General features: G+C 38.9%; 1 protein-coding gene across 3 annotated transcripts in view; it reads left to right on the forward strand.

The window, feature by feature from the left end:
- Nucleotides 1–11,469, forward strand: part of cpm (carboxypeptidase M) — a 40,671-nt gene extending 29,202 nt beyond the window's left edge. For all 3 annotated transcript variants that reach the window (XM_053688181.1, XM_017494637.3, XM_017494638.3), the window contains 4 exons: nt 526–696; nt 3,753–3,905; nt 6,649–6,797; nt 9,843–11,469. In XM_053688181.1, coding sequence (XP_053544156.1) covers nt 526–696; nt 3,753–3,905; nt 6,649–6,797; nt 9,843–10,091 — 722 coding nt within the window. In that variant the 3' untranslated portion in view covers nt 10,092–11,469. The remainder of the gene's footprint in view (nt 1–525; nt 697–3,752; nt 3,906–6,648; nt 6,798–9,842) is intronic.
- Nucleotides 11,470–16,755: the final 5,286 nt, after the last annotated feature.

Genomic DNA, 16,755 nt, shown 5'->3' on the forward strand with positions numbered 1-16,755 from the left:
ATGTTAAGTGTTCATTGTGGTATTAGAGTTATAAAACACTTTGTGTTGTTATTTGAAAATAACTAATTTCAGGGTTGGAACCGTAAGTTCGCTTCATGCTGGGCCTCATCACCACACTGTACTGTTGATTATTTTCTTAAAACAGATTTTAACTGGGTTTCTATTATAAAGAGTACATACATTTATATCAGACAGATGGTTGAATGATTGAATGGACTTTTTTAATTAAGGCCCAAGACATTGTAGTTTGATAAACATAGACATGGAGACATAGCCATGATTTCTTGATCAATATGCCCAATAGTAGTATTTCACTGAGCACAAAATGACAAATCTGAAATCTGTAAAAGAATTTTGACATGACAAAATTGCTCAGAAATATTTCTTGTAGAACATCATGTGTATTTGTGTTTGACACTGAGCCTGACTGTAGCCATAGCCCTGAGTATGCATTCTGGTTTCTGTTAAACCATTATTTCTGCTTTGAGATGTTGTGATGTGATACACTCTGAATGAACTATCCAGGCAGTGAGCTGCAGGGGGACTCCAGCATTACTCCAGATAATGATGTGTTTGTCCACCTGGCCAAGACTTACTCAGTTAACCATGTGAGTATGCAAAAGGGAAGCAAGTGCTACGATTCCATGGATTTCCCCGATGGCATCACTAATGGCTACAGCTGGTATCCACTACAAGGTAATTGTTTTATTTTTTAAAAACAGCAGGAAAAAATAATAACGCATTTCAGCAATTGTCAATAAAATGTCAGTTCAGGGGCACCACAGGCATTTTAATGCCTTTTACTGCCTTTTCCTGCTTGCCCCCATGGAAAAATTTGATGTAGTGAGAGCAGTTCAGCAACATGATTTTCTCAGATACTCTGATATTTTTCGCATATGTTTGGAATTGTCAGTGATGACTCTTGTATTGTGAGCACCTCTACAGCAAGTAGCAAGAACAATGCTGAGAAACAGACTGTGAGAATCCAAGAGGAATCTACTGTAGATACAATAAAAAAGCTAGGTTCCATTCCACTATAATTCTACTGTAGTTCTCTTTGCAGAACAGACAGTCCTTGCCAGTATCTCCCCAATCAATCCTTCTTCAAAATTTTGCTCATATTTCTCTTTTTTCCCAGTATATGATAGTGCAGAAACAACCACCACAGGCAGTCGCTCAGGTTCCATCTTGACAAAGTCACATAAGAGACAGCTCTGATGTTTATTTTTGTGAGAAAGCAGTATTTGGGGATCAGCTGTGCTTTGTCTGGGACCTTTACCATGGAAGATATTGTGCATTGTTTGCTCTACACTGATTGCTCAGTGTCCACACCTCAAAGTCCTTAAAAACAACAGATCAAAAGTGATAACAGTTGTGTAAAGTGAACAGTTCAGCAGTAAAGAGATTTTGAAAGTTGTGTAGAAACCGTTAATAAGTATTGAACATGTCAACATTTTTTTCAGTAAATATATTTCCACTGAGGCTATTCGCATGAAATTTTCACCAGACATTAGTATTAATTCAAGAAATCCGGAAATATAAAGAATTCACAACATTAAAGTCCATAAATAAAGTTATGTGAAACAAAGTGGAATGACACGGGAAAAAAGTATTGAACACGCTAACTGAAATTTGTATAATACTTAGTGGAGAAGCCTTTGTTTGTAATGACAGCTTCGAGACACTTCCTCTATGAAGAAATTAATCATCTGCAGTATTGGATTCAAGTCAGTTGGCTGACTGGGCCATTCTAACACCTTGATTTTTTTTTCACTGAAACCAATTGAGAATTTCCTTTGCTGTATGCGTTGGATCGTTGTCCTGCTGGAAAGTCCACCCACGTCTCATCTTTATCATCCTGGTGGATGGCAGCAGATTCTTCTCAAGAATCTCCCGGTAAAGGGCTACATTCATTGTTCCTTCAATTATATGAAGTCTGCCAATACCATACAATGAAAAACAGCCCCACACCATGATGCTTCCCCCTCCAAACTTCACTGTGGTATAGTTGGTATAGTGTTTTAAGGTTGATTTGCAGTACCATTTCTTCTCCAAACATGGTATGCAGTATGACAGCCAAAAAGTTCAATTTTGCTCTGGTCTGACCAGACTACACTCTCCCAGTATTTCATAGGATTGGCCAAATGAGTTGTAGCAAACTTTAAACAAGCTTCAACATGCCTTTTCTTTAGTAATGGAGTCTTGTGGGGTGAGCGTGTATAGAAGGCATGGCGGTGGAGTGCATTGCCTATTGTTTTGTCTGTGACAATGGTACATGCTTCCTCCAAGTGTTTCTGGAGCACTTTCCGAGTGGTCCTTGGCTATTGTTTTGAAGTTAATACTGATGTCTGGTGAAAATTTCATGTGAATAACCTCATTGGAAATATATTTACTGAAAAAAATGTTGACACGTTCAATACTTATTTCCCCCATGGTAAGTATATCTAACCTAACCAGTGGCTTAGTGGTTAGCATGTTTGCTTCACACCTCCAGGGATTGGGGTTCTATTCCTGCCTCTGCCCTGTGTGTGCAGAGTTTGCATGTTCCCTCCATGCTTTGGGGGCTTCCTCTGGGTACTCTGGTTTCCTCCCCCATCCTAAAGACATACGTTATAAACTGATAATTTCTGAATTGTCCATAGTTTGTGTGTGTGTGTGTGTGTGTGATTGTATCCTGCGATGGATTGGCACCCCGTCCATTGTGTCCCCGACCTTGTGCCCTGAGTTGCCTGGGATAGGCTCCAGGCTCCCTGCGTCCCTGTGTAGGATAAGTGGTATGGAAAATTGATGGTGCTGTCATAAAACTACCTTTGAGCACTGAATGTCTGTTTAGAGCATGTCTTATCATTTAGATTTTAATACAATATTTAGCAAACATGCATTTAAATATATAATGTTATGAAACACTCAGATCACTGGGAACTACAACTCCCAGTATCCCCAGTCTGAAACCACACCCATGCTTTCTTCAACCAGCATTCTGATTGCTCCCAACTGTTGCCCATTTGCCACTGTGTATATACATTCCCCAGTTTAAGACTTGCTAAGTCTTATTTGCACCACTATCATCTTGCATTACTGCCCCTGTTTTCTAATGTGACTTTTATTGTCATCTCTTGCTTTTTGGGCTGCAGCTATTCAATTTATGTAATGCCTAGCTTTTCAATGGCTTTTTTGGACTTTTTTTTCTTGTGTTTGCTTTCTCTAATAAAACACATCTTTCATTTTAACCTGCAGTGATCTCAAAACATCTTGTGAATTTCTGACCATTAGATATTTATAGAATATAAAGCCACAGCTTGGCTGAGAACATGACGACTTCTGCAAATAGACAAATATTCTGTTCCATATAACATAATTGGTGGAAATGGAACCCCAAAAGCCCTCCCCATGTAAATAAGAGCTGGAGCAAATGGGACAGTCTTTAACAATACCCATGTGACTCTGAGTTAGAGATCAGTACAGTAGTTCCCCAGACTACACAACCAAAATCACAAATCTGCCATGAAAAGCAATTGAAATTCTTGTCATCATAACACAATGGTAGCATTCCAAAGGAAAAAAACATTATTAGCAAAAAATATAAATAGAATATGAAGCTTCAGTTTGCTATACGCTTCATTAGTACCTAATTGGGTTTCTTGGCTGTCTTTAGTATGGTCGGCCATTTGTAGTACTGTAAGAGTCTGCATGGTAATTGATTATGTATATATCTTGAATGTATGAATGCTGTCTCTCTCTGTTTCTCTCAGGTGGGATGCAGGACTACAATTATGTTTGGGCTCAGTGTTTAGAGATCACTCTTGAGCTGTCCTGCTGTAAGTTCCCTCCAGAAAATGACCTGCCAGGTCTGTGGGATGCCAACAAGCCTGCACTGCTGGCCTACATGCAACAAGTGCATCTAGGTACAATAGACACAACACAGATAATGACACCCACATGGTATCCGTGACCTGTCATCATGGTTGTCATGACAAAGCGTTTGTTTCAGCATGGCCTAGCTGTCTCCACCTATTTGTAAGATATGTAAGATGACCCAGCACCAGTAACATTACACCTATAGAAGTCCTCTGATGAATTATTCAATTTACTGTCTGTGCTGTCCAGTGAATAAATCCATCCTTAAAAACCAAAACAATAGAAGTATCCTGTGTTATAACCATACAGTCAGTCTCTACAATCTGTGTTTATTTCATAACAAAAACTAGTACATGAGATATTCAGTTAATCATTATTATGATATTAATAACTGATATTATCAAATATGTACAATACATTACTGAGATCTTAGATTAATCATGAAGTCTAACTGAATATTTTGTTGACAAATAATTTTATACATTTTTTTATTTTAACTTTTACTGACAGTAAAGGCTGTATGCTCCCAACAAAACAATTCAATTCAAATTTATTCATATTTAACCCGGTATTGGGGGCCCAGCAGTGGCTTAGTGGTTAGTACCTTTGCCTTGCACCGCTGGTGTTGAGAGTTCGAATCCCACTTCTGCCCTGTGCGCATGGAGTTTACATGTTCTCCCTGTGCTTCGGGGCTTTCCGGTTACCTCACCTAGTCCACTGATTGGCATTTCCTCTCCTTAGTGTGCGAGTGTGTGATTCTCCACTGCGATGGGTTGGCACCCTGTCCAGGGTGTTCACTGCCTTGTGCCCAGAGTTCCCTCAATGACCATGTTCTTCTATGTGTTATGCATAATCAGGTGTAATTAGTGCCCGAACTCTCTAATTCTCTTGTGGCTAAATGAACACAAATCCCCACAGCCACATGCCAAAATCTAGTGGAAAGCCTTCTCAGAAGAGTGGAGATTATTATAAAAGCAAATCTGGACTGGGATGTACATAGGGGTGTGATGGTCTGGTGTCCACAAAAATGTTTGTCCATATAGTGTATACATTGATATATATATTTTTTTAATGCGAAGTTGCTAATTTAATAGTCACTTGATTGGTATACATTACCAGTCAAATTTTTTTTGGACATCTGAATATGGTTGATTTTCAATCAGACCAAACACACCGTAGAGCTGTGTGACCGAGTTGGAGAAGAAGGAGGCAGTGCTGTGTGAAATGAAACGGTCTCTCCAGTCTTCTGACCCTAACTTAACAAAGCTGTTCTGAAAGGAGTCAGAGAGAAAGGTTTATGAGAGAGATCTGTTCAGCCAGGTCTAGAAACCTCTGGGATGCCCTAGACATGACATGGCAATCATTTCTGAAAAACGCTTGGACTATCTATTTCTATTACAGAGAGTGTGTGCAACAAGAAATACCCTAATTGAAGGTTTAGTGAAAGTATAGATGGTATAGAATTATGTATAACATAAAATGTCAAATATATATATATACTCATTAATAAATACATTTTGAAAAGTCAGTGGTTGAAAATGGGCCTGGTGCTGTACCTAGCGAACTTCCCAGAATGCCACACTGTCACTCACTAGTTCCTCAACAAACTCCATTTCCCAGAATCTGCAGCCACCTAATTAACTACAAACTCTCCCTTTAAATAATTCAGAGTTTCATTTGAATTGTTTCTCTGGGTTTGACCTTGTCTGCTGACTATATTTAAATAAAATCCACAATTTGTGTCCAGACTTGTGCAGGATTTACAACATTGTGGCAACATACAGTGCAGTATAGGTTGTTTCTTTTAAAATTTACTAACATTGATGTACACATTTCACACTGATTCATGGCTCCAACATTATTTCAGAGATCATTAGACATCATAACACATGACAGACCGAGCGGTTATTTTAAAATATTGCATGCAGTGGGAGTGTGATGCAGCCCCCAATGTGTTATTCTGCTTATACCACAGTGATTTGCCACAGAAAACCTTACTACATCAGAGATTATACATTTTGCTTTGTTAAACAACGATGCATATTTAAATCCATTTATTATAATATTATGTGGAGCATCTGCTGTACAAGTCCCTGTGTATGAGCTGTTACTATTGAAAAGTAACATGTTAGAATAAGTGCATTAATATAAAAAATCGTTCATGTTACAGCCTGAACTACTGTCCGAGCTGTGCTCTTATATGAACATAATGCTCACTTTCTGAACAAATAGATTCGAGAATTTAAGCACACTGTGATATAAAATATTATAAATCGTATTCTTAGGAAGTGCATAATAAATGATGATTAAAAGTGCTGAGAGCTAGACTAGGTAGTGTGGAGCACACATCTTTGCCAATCATCTGGAAAGACAAACAGTCCTGAGAATATTGCAGTAAACTCAGTGTCTAGACAAAGACACCGTATCGGCTCCACATATCCAGTCCTAAATTATGCTTATGGAAGTGGAAAGATTACATCTTACATCATCAACTAAAATGCATGGCCTCAGCAGTAATGACTCAAGCTATGCAAGTGGAACAAGTCTTCTTTGACTGACACACTATAGCCTTCCCAACTTTTAACCATCACTGACTACGGCATATCATGTAATCTCTGTGCTAGCATAATTTGTTTTCCAGCACGGGTTAATTGGCATAATTAAGTAATTCCTTCTATCCCAATAGGATCACCTAAACATTCATAATACTTGCTTGTTTAATCTATGATGGAAAATCTTTCTTAATTCCTTAAGGATTTAAGACTTTCTTAAATCTATTTTCCCTGTTAGGTTTAAAAGGTCAAGTGTTTTTCTCGAATGGGACTCCAGTCCAAAATGCCTCGGTGGAAGTACAGGGGAGGAGGAACCTTTGTCCCTTCAGGACAGATCACAACGGAGAGTATTACAGACTGCTGCTGCCAGGAAACTACACCATCATGGTGAGAACATGCATTCTGCTTTGTATGTATAATACAGTATTATGAATATATGTTAACAGACCACGAATAAGAAGTTGGTACGGCAGTGCTGAGAAAAAGTATTTGCCCTATCCTGATTTCTTCTGTTTTTGTGTATATCTTATACTAAATAGTTTTAGATCTTCAAACGAAATACAACATAAAATGAAGGTAACCTGAATAAACACACAATACAGTTTATATTTAATTTATTTTTTATTATTGATGCAAAAAAAGTTATCCAACACCTATCACCTATGTGAAAAACTAATTGCCCCTTAAACTTAAAATCTGGTTGTGCCACCTTTAGCAGCAATAACTGCCACTAACGCTTCCAATAACTGGAGATCAGTCTTTCACTTACTCCTAGGACTAGGACTTACTCCGATGCTTTGGATCATTGTCTTGCTGCATAATCCAGTTGTGCTTGAGTTTCAACTTATGGACTGAAGACAGGACATTCTCCTTTAGGATTTTCTGGTAGAGATCAGAATTCATGTTTCCCTCAATTACTGGAAGTTGCCCAGGCCCTGAAGCAGCAAAGCATCCCCACACCATCACACTACCACCACCATGCTTGACTGTAGGTATGATGTTCTTTTTGGGGAATTCTGTGTTTGGTTTATGCCAGATGTAACGGGACCCCTGTCTTCATAAAACAGTTCTACTTTCGACTCATCAGTCTACAGAACATTCTGCCAAAAGGTTTGAGGATTATCAAGGTGTGTTTTGGCAAAATTCAGACGAGCCTTAATGTTCTTCTGGGTTAGCAGTGGTTTTCACCTCACCACACTTCCATGGATGCCATTTTTGCCCAGTGTCTTTCTGATAGTTGAGTCATGAACAGTGACCTTTATTGATGCAAGAGAGGACTGTAGGTCCTTTGATGTTGTCCTTGCCTCTTTTGTGGCTTGCTGGATGAGTCATTGCTGTGCTCTTGGAGGAATTTTGGAAGGTTGAATTTCTTTCAGTTTTAACATAGTGTCTTACTGGGTAAGACCTTGTAACCAACTTCACGCTGTTGAAAAAGTTCTATTTAAGTGTTGATGTGATTGAACAGGATTTGCAGTAATCAGGCCTGGTTTTGTCTAGTCCAGCTGAACCTCATTATGAATGCAGTTTCATAGATTTGGGGAATTAGTAACTACGGGGGCGAATACATTTAAACACAGGCCCAGTTGGTGTTGGATAACTTGTTTGCTTCAATCAGTAACATTATCATTTAAAAACTGTATTGTGTGTTTACTTAAGTTGTTTTATCTTAGATATTGTTTTCATTTCTGAAACAATTTAGTATGAGGTACACAAAAACATAAGAAGTCAGAAATCATTTTTCATAGCATTGTACAGTATCAGCAGATATTGCAGGTGGGTTTCAAACCCAAGAGCATGACACCTCAGGATAAGGACTTGTTTAAGGGCCTAATAGCTGCTAGCATGTACTCTGGGGACTGGAACTCACAACCTTCTGGTGACTAGGGTTGAACCTGAACCTAATTAGGTATCGAATGTAGAGTTGATCTGTAGGTACGCCATCAGTTAAGCCGCCTCATTTAGATGGATGTCGATCTCCAGGTCACAGTCTCTCCTTTCCTCTCTTAAGTGAATGTTAGAAGAATCTGGCCCCACTACTTTTCACTTTATGCCAGGCACCATGAAAATGGTTCTGTTTTCTTCTCGCTTGCCTCAGGAAATGAGGCTCAGCGAGAAATGAAAAGCACTTAAAGCAAAGTGGGCAATTCACACCCTGGGCTAAAAGCCACACACGCAGTCTAAACAAAGGGGTCAGATCTGGCAGATCGGACAAATTATGTGCTGTTAAATAACCATGGTTGAGTAGGAGGTAGACAGAGTAGTTTTCGGCCATGGAGGACTGAAAGGAACGGAATCAGGGAATTACTTTATTGTCAAATGGAGTTCAGTGCATGCCAGATCATCAGTAAATGTCAAAACTAAAGTTTCCTCCCTGAGAAAGCTGCCAAATGGGGCTAAAGAGACCAAAATACTCATTGTTCCAGCAGCAAAAAGTGTGGCATATCATCAGCATAATGAGAAATGCATTGTAAATACTGCATACAACATTCAAGATAAATCATTTTTTAGATAGAGTCTCACATAATGAGACTGTAATAATGGCTTAGCTGCCTGTCATGTAAGCAATATACTTTCTTTTATGTCATCTCACAGGTTTTGATATAATCCTTACATAATTCATTGAGTTATGCTTTATAAAACATTTTATGCAGTGCTTATGAATGTGTTATTCAGGCCCAATGTAGGTACCTGGGGGGTAATGCAATACTACTATCTGTATCGGTATCTGTTACATCTATATTCATATCTGTATATCTGACTGCTCGACCAAATACATGCAAAAACTTGTCACCAAACAAAAAGATCTGGTTGTGTCCTGCATGAACCAAGTCCTCATGCAGACCTCCAGATGCCCTGAACCAGCTTTCAAGAAAAAAAAGGATATTGCTCCTCCTGTTCATATCTGTTTAGAACACAATATCTGTTCATTCTGAATAACGTATATGTACTGTATTCGTTACATCCCCAGTAGGTATTGGATTTTTATAAAAAGGACTAATGTCTTTTTACTAACATGGTCCTGAAGCTTACATGAGGAATAAAAAATGTAAAAAATGTTACTTTTATCCACGATTTATCCAAGTGCAGTTTTAATGATGGATTCTCCACTGTTATTCTGCAGTTGAAAAATGATTTAAAAATCCAGATAATAGTCCTAACTACTTGATTCTATCATTTACCACTATTTCTTTCTATGTTAAATATGACTTTGTACCAAGTACATAGCACTGTTCATGAGACATAAACGGGGCTTAGGGCAGGGCTATAAGGCAGAGCTGCTGTGCAGGCCTCATCTCTGGAGTGAATACACAAGAAACTTGTGGATTAATTATCAAGTGTAATTTGATGTGGGAGGCCGGGAGTGCACTAGTTTGTGCAGCGATCGAATTTGACAACAGTGTAAATATCTATGTATCGAATCCCTCTTTGCAGGTGACATACCCAGGATATGAGCCACTCACAGAGACTGTGTCAGTGCCATACGGTCCGGACAGATTCACTGCTTTAACACACAACTTCCAGTTTCAGAAAAGTGCCAGCACTAAGGTCGTTGTGAAAACAGAGCCTACTTGCCCATCACCTGAAGTCAGTAATGAAAAAAACCACAGTGCTACCCCGATGCCCAGCACCATCACTGCAATTACTGCTCTTACACTCACACTTCTCACACTCCTGCTGTGATGAGATTAATGACTGACTGGAAAAATGCACACTTTACTCTTCTTGCACAACCACATGGGCCATGTTTTGGCTTGATATATTTCTCTCCTTTTGAAGGCCATCAATGGAAAGCATCTGACTCTGAATATTGTATTTAAAGAACTGCCTCATCAGAGAGGGGCTGTGCTTTAGGAGCTCACGATGGAACACACTTTCTTTGATATTTCTCAATGTCACACATACAGATGAGCACATTGTAAAGAAAACCAAAACTCTGGACAGCTGACATAAAAGACATAAGTGCAAATTGGCTTCAACTGTGTTACACACATATAATTTGAACTTAAACATCCAATTTTTTTTTTTGAGACCTTACCAGTTTTGGCCTTAAAGGAAAAGTCCATCCTGAACGACTTGCATATCAATATTTATAATGAATATGAAATATCCAGTCACATCCAAGATTTGTTTAATTATGAATGTTGCCTTTTTTGGTTTAAACTTTTTCATTGACATGTTGCTCTGTTTTCATTTTGGTTAACGGTTTCCTATATTACCCATAGTGCTGTTCGGCTACCCACTGATAGTGGCACAACTGGAAATTAGCTCTTTCTTCATCTCCACAGCAGTGCAGCAGCACTCTAGTCTCTCTAGCTCTTCCACTTCCTCATCTGTACTGTACACTCTGCTCATACTAACATCAATGTCCTTGAACAATACCATCAAGTTGTCATCTCACAGCTCTCTAACTATTCAATACACTACACACATCACAAAAAAAATTATTGAGTTAAAGGGTGGATCTTTCCTTTAAAACTTTTGTTAACATGGCCCCTGGAATCAATTTTTTGTTCCTAACACATGTCCCTCCTAGAGTGTGGTTCTTTCACTACAGTCAAAGCTCAAACATGTGACTTTTCCAGTGGTAACAGTGGTGACATTCTAAATTTAACATGAATAATTAAAATGCAGGATTTTACAACTTGAAATTTTTTTTAATCCCTACGGGTTTAACTGATTGCTATTTCAACTAAAGTGTAATCTTATTTTTTATCATAGACATGCTGTTTTATTAATTGTTATCCTATTATTGTATTTCTGTCAATTTTGTTTTCTATGACGTCAATTATTTAGGAAAGTGGCCATTCCAGAATTTCTAATTATGCAGGTATTTTATCAAGCCATAAAAAAAAAAAAACTTTTATTTACTCTTAGCATTTAAACATTTTTATTTCTTCACAAACACATCTGTTTGTAGGGAAAAGGTTCAGTTTCTGGTTCCATAAACTCAAAAACTCAAATGGCTTTGCCAAAAAAAAAGCTCTTTTCTCTTCTACCTCATCCTGGCCGCATACTGGTATATTGACTTGTAGTGCCTTAAATAAAATTGTTAATTTCATGTTTGTCTGTTGCCTTTAAATAAAGTGGATTTGGTAATTAATAAAATGGCTTTGTGAATAAAAGGAAGAAATTATAATGCTTCAGATACAAAAAAAAAACAACAACAACCAAACAACCAAAAACACACACAATGAGAAAACATTCGAAATGGCATTAAATCGAAGCTGCTGGACACAGATCATGTAAGTGAAGAAAAGTCCTCACACTGGAAAGCTTCCAGTATGTTTATTTTTTTAATCCCACAGAAATGCTTCCTTTCTGTTATTCTTCCAATTATTTTTCCCATGTGTTAGTGAAACCAAACATTAAATCCGCACCGTCTCCACACTGCAGAACTGGCTAAATGGAATGTTCCCATATAATTGTTTATTTTTTCTGCACACAGTTAGTGGTATACATAATAAAGAACAACACAATATCAATCTCAGCCTCCACATTTGCCACATTGCTGTACTGAAATAATGCCACTGCCACTTCTGTTTGCAGCACTTCTTCTATTTTAGATAAGTATTAAATTTGTGTAGAGCAGTGGAAATGCAAAACAAAAACTTGCGATCTCTGTGACTTTAACCGTGGCACGTTTGTTGCCACCAGATGAGCTGGCTTGAGTATTTCTGAAACAAAGAATGGAGGGAAAAACAAACTAAAAACATTCAGTGAGTGGAAGTTCTGTGGGTGGAAAAGCCTTGTTGATGAGAGAGCTCAGAGGAGAATGGCCAGAGTGATTTGAGCTGACAGGAAAGCCAGAGCCATTTAAATAACACTCTTCCGCACTACCATGGTGAGCAGAAAAGGATCTCAGAATGCACAACATACCTTATGTTGGATGGGCTACAACAGCAGAAGAAAACATCAGGTTCAACTCCTGTTAACCAAGAACAGGAATCCGAGGCTATAGTGGGTACAGGATCACCCAAACCGGTCTGCTCCATCCATTCATTTTCTACACGGCTTATCCTACAGGGTTGCGGGGAACCTGGAGCAAATCCCACGGAGCATCGGGCATAAGGCGGGGTACATCCTGGACGGTGTGCCAATCCATCTCAGGGCACACTCACATACACATTCACACACCCATTCATAAACTACAGACACTTTGGACATGCCAGTCAGCTTACCATGCATGTCTTTGGACTAGGGGAGGAAACTGGAGTACCCGGAGGAAACCCCCACAGCACGGGGAGAACATGCAAACTCCACACACAGGGCAGCGGCAGGAAACGAACCCCCGACCCTGGAGGTGTGAAGTGAACATTCTAACCACTAAGCCACCATGCACCAAAACTGGTCTGATGAAACTTGAATTTGAATAAACTCGACATGATAGGGTCAGAACTAGCATGAATCCATCCACCAAACCTTCCTTGTGTCAAGAGTTCATGTTGGTGGTGTTGGTGTAGCAGGAATGAGGAATGTTTTCTTGGCACACATTGTGCCCCCTAACACCAATCAAGCATCATTTGTATTTGAATATTGTTGCTGTTCACATGAATCCCTTTATTTACCCATCTTTTAATGGCTACTTTCAGCAAGATAATGCACCGTAGTCTACAGTGGTGCACTGCAGCCACCAAGTATATGTGGCTATTAAATGAGCTTGCTTTAATAGTTACCTTTTCCTTGATCCAAAAGTCTGCTGCCAAGAGCTGTTATATTTACTTTTTAATGCATCAATTTATATTTCAATTTCTAAACAAGGTTTCTTTATATGTCACTCAAACAAGCAAAAAAGTTCCTAGGTGTGTTGGGCAAAAGCAGTAAGGACACAGAAGATATCAGTGTCAGTCATTGTGAGGTGACTATAATTAACATTGTTTATCAGAAGTGTGCATGTGTTACTGTTTGAGTTAAACCTGTTTAGACATGGAATCTTTTTGCAGCAATCAGGATCTTCTCTCGGTGCCTCCTGGTGGACAAAACAACCAGAAAGCAGGATGTATTTTATATATTAAATGACAGTTAGACATTCACCAAGTGGCTGATGATACATACTTTCGAACTACCCTACAATTGAATGCCAAATCATGACATCATTTGTGTTTGCTCATTTTTGGTTGATTAATTGCAAATGTTGACCAGCCAAAATAATTCCCAAGTGAAAGCCTGTTCTCCTACATAAATCTAATATGTCTAATTCTCTAATCGTACCTGCCAAAAACAATGGGTCTATGCATGAGGAGCAGCAGCAAATCTAGTAATAGCATTTAACAAGCCTACACACCACCATCGCTCATGAGAACGAGTGAAATATGAGAAGTTAGAAAGACAGAAAAGATAATGACGTAATAGTAGTGTTAATACTGAATGCTGAAATGTGGACAAATGTTTTGCAACATCAGGTCTGAAAGAATAAGCTATGTTAAGCCAGGTCAGTGATGCCATTGTGTGAGCAATACAGAATTCTGCAAAGCTGGTGAAAAATACAGCAGTCTTATTGTTTTCATTTATATAAAAATTGTATTCTTATTATATCTAAAGTGATATTAGTTAATACAGAGGGAGCATGGTGGCTTAGTGGTTAGTGCGTTTGGGTTTGATTCCTGCGGCAGCCCTGTGTGTGCGGAGTTTGCATGTTCTCCCCATGCTGCGGGGGTTTCCTCCAGGTACTCTGGTTTCCTCCCACAGACCAAAGACATGCATTGCAGGCTGATTGGCATGTCCAAAAGTGTCCGTATTGTATGAATGGGTGTGTGAATGTGGGTCTCTGCCACCCAGTAAAGATTAGCTTTACAGAAAATGGATGGATGTATATTTAATACAGCACTTTAGCATTTGTCCTGTAGATGGCACTGTTTGTGTAGTTGTTTGTTAAATGCTGTAGGACAATACAGTACTGTACTCTACACAGAAAGAAAGATTCATCTGGAGGAATGTTCCTGTATCATAGAGTACCAGGGTCTCCTGCCTAAGACCTTTACTGTGCCAGTTATGCATGCTCAGTGATGCTCAGTGATGTCTGAGTTTAATACAGACTGGAAAATGCCACTCATTCAGACATTATAAATAGCTTTGTTCACAGGAAGCGGATAGCCCACATTTTCACCTCTGCTAAATAAAGGTATATGTCCGCTTTACATGTATGACAAAGTCATGTGCAATGAATGAAATCTGCAGACATGAAAAGCAGCACTGAAATCAGTGGATTTCTATGGAATGATGGTGGGATGGACTAAAGGAGAGCTGGGTTAGAAAGTCTGCCCTACGGTATTTATTGATGTTTATTTTGTTCAGCTCTCATTGATGCTTTTTTTCTTCATTATTTAATGAACCTAAAACTAATCACTCCTTTGGTAGTCCTTGAAAGAGCAAAGGGAGCTAAGGATTCAAGAAGCTGGTAATGTAACAAATAACCATTAAGAGTGGTAAATGGAGTTTTTGTAATGAGTGGCTATTGGAGTTTCTGGAAATAGTGAAGAGAATGCTTATAGGATATAGGTTATAGGAGTTTCTGTGGCCTTCTCAGGAGATCAGCAGTTTCTGAAATTCTCACTAGCCTGCCTGGCACCAACTGTCACTTAGATCACATTTGTTCCACATTATGATATTTGCCGTGAACATTATCTGAAGCTCTTGACCTGTATCTGCATGATTTTGTGCATTGTGCTGCCATCACGTGATTACCTAATTGGACACTTGCATGAATGTGCAGGTATACTGGTGTTCTTATTAAAGTGGCCAGTGAGTGTATATTACAAGCATACATATTTATAAAAGTGTATTTTACAAGAAAGTCTATATAAGGTAGTGTAGAACTTGTGCAACGTGTGCTACTATGTGCTTGTTATACTAAAGGAATTTGGCTTGTTAACAAATTAAATCTGATGGATATGAACTCTGTGTGATTTTACACACGCCCCAGATTTCTTAGCTCACAATAAGTTCAGACCACAGATAACTTGTCTGATCTCTTCCACAGAACAAACTTCAAAGAGCCATCAATCAGGACTGACAAGTTTAACTGAAATTGAAATAGTTTCTTTCCCTAAATGAAGTGTGAAAGAGTATGCTCCGCCCACACTTGTTAAATAAGGAACTACTGATATTAACTTATGAAATATGCCATTTGAAGCCAAATATTGCTCGAATTATGCTGTCCAATAAGCCTGTTTAATTTATATTGCTAAATAAATTCTTTTTTTTCCTCAGCCCTAACCAATTACTGAAGATTCTTTTTCCACACACCACAATAGAGGCAGATTACATGGCTTTGAGCTCATGAAACAAATCTTTTCATATTGTTATAGGTTAATAATGTTAAGGTCAATTAATCTTTGAACACTGCAGTTTATGTAATCTATTGCTTAGAGAACCACAAGCCAGGATTATTTATTTGTTTGTATTCCGTATAGTGTAAAGCACTGTCTTTGATTGAATTACCTTCCAATATTTTCTTTCCACATAAATATAATTTCAATGTAATTTGAATATTCAGAACACAGACAGCAGGACGCCTTTGCTCCATATTTAGCACTGCGCAAACATCACCAGCGATTGTTTTCTTAGCTAATTAAGGCAGATATACAGATGAGTGACAAGTTAAAGGAGGGGAAAAAAACAGTCACTCTCTTTTGCTGTCGTGTTTTCTAGTATGGATTGGATCTACTTCTCCACATACAAAGTTCTGTTTGATAGCCTTGATCCAATGATGAAACACTTCTATTCAAATGGATATCCACACGAAACTGGAAGGGGTGTTGGTACAGGTTTGCTTTTGTTTTGGAGATGGTGCTTCACATCTCTGACCCTGTCTCATCTCAACATCTCATACTTTCGAATTCCATGCAGTTAACCCTCTGATCATTGTCATCTACTGACCTCCTTGTCCTCTAGGAGACTTTCCTGAACAAATGGACATGCTCCTCAATCTTTTCCCTAATGACAGCACCTCTCTCATTCCCTTTGTACTTCAGCCTCCCCTCTGACAAGCTTCAGTCCTCTTGCCTTCTCATTCTTCTGCATTCCTCCTCCCGGACATTCAACAGCTGCGGCCTCCCACACACAAGGAGGAAATGTCCTGAACCTGGTCTACAGTTGCCGGTCACCACCTCTCCTTCCTCTGTAGCTTCCTGCACCCTATCATCCCTTCCAGACCCTGACTCCTTTTCCTGTCTACTGCTGGAGTTAGCCACTAACACTTTCCTCTCTTCACTTTCCTCATCCATGGACCTCCTCTGCTCTGTATCTTCCAAACCCAGTAAGCTTTCTCATCCTGTTCTTGTGTTTTCTAACCATTTCTCGTCCAATGTGACTTATGCTAAGACCTTCTTCTACAAGAAAAAGCTGG

The sequence above is a fragment of the Ictalurus punctatus genome, chromosome 19, assembly GCF_001660625.3.
Source record: "Ictalurus punctatus breed USDA103 chromosome 19, Coco_2.0, whole genome shotgun sequence".
NCBI lineage: Eukaryota > Metazoa > Chordata > Actinopteri > Siluriformes > Ictaluridae > Ictalurus > Ictalurus punctatus.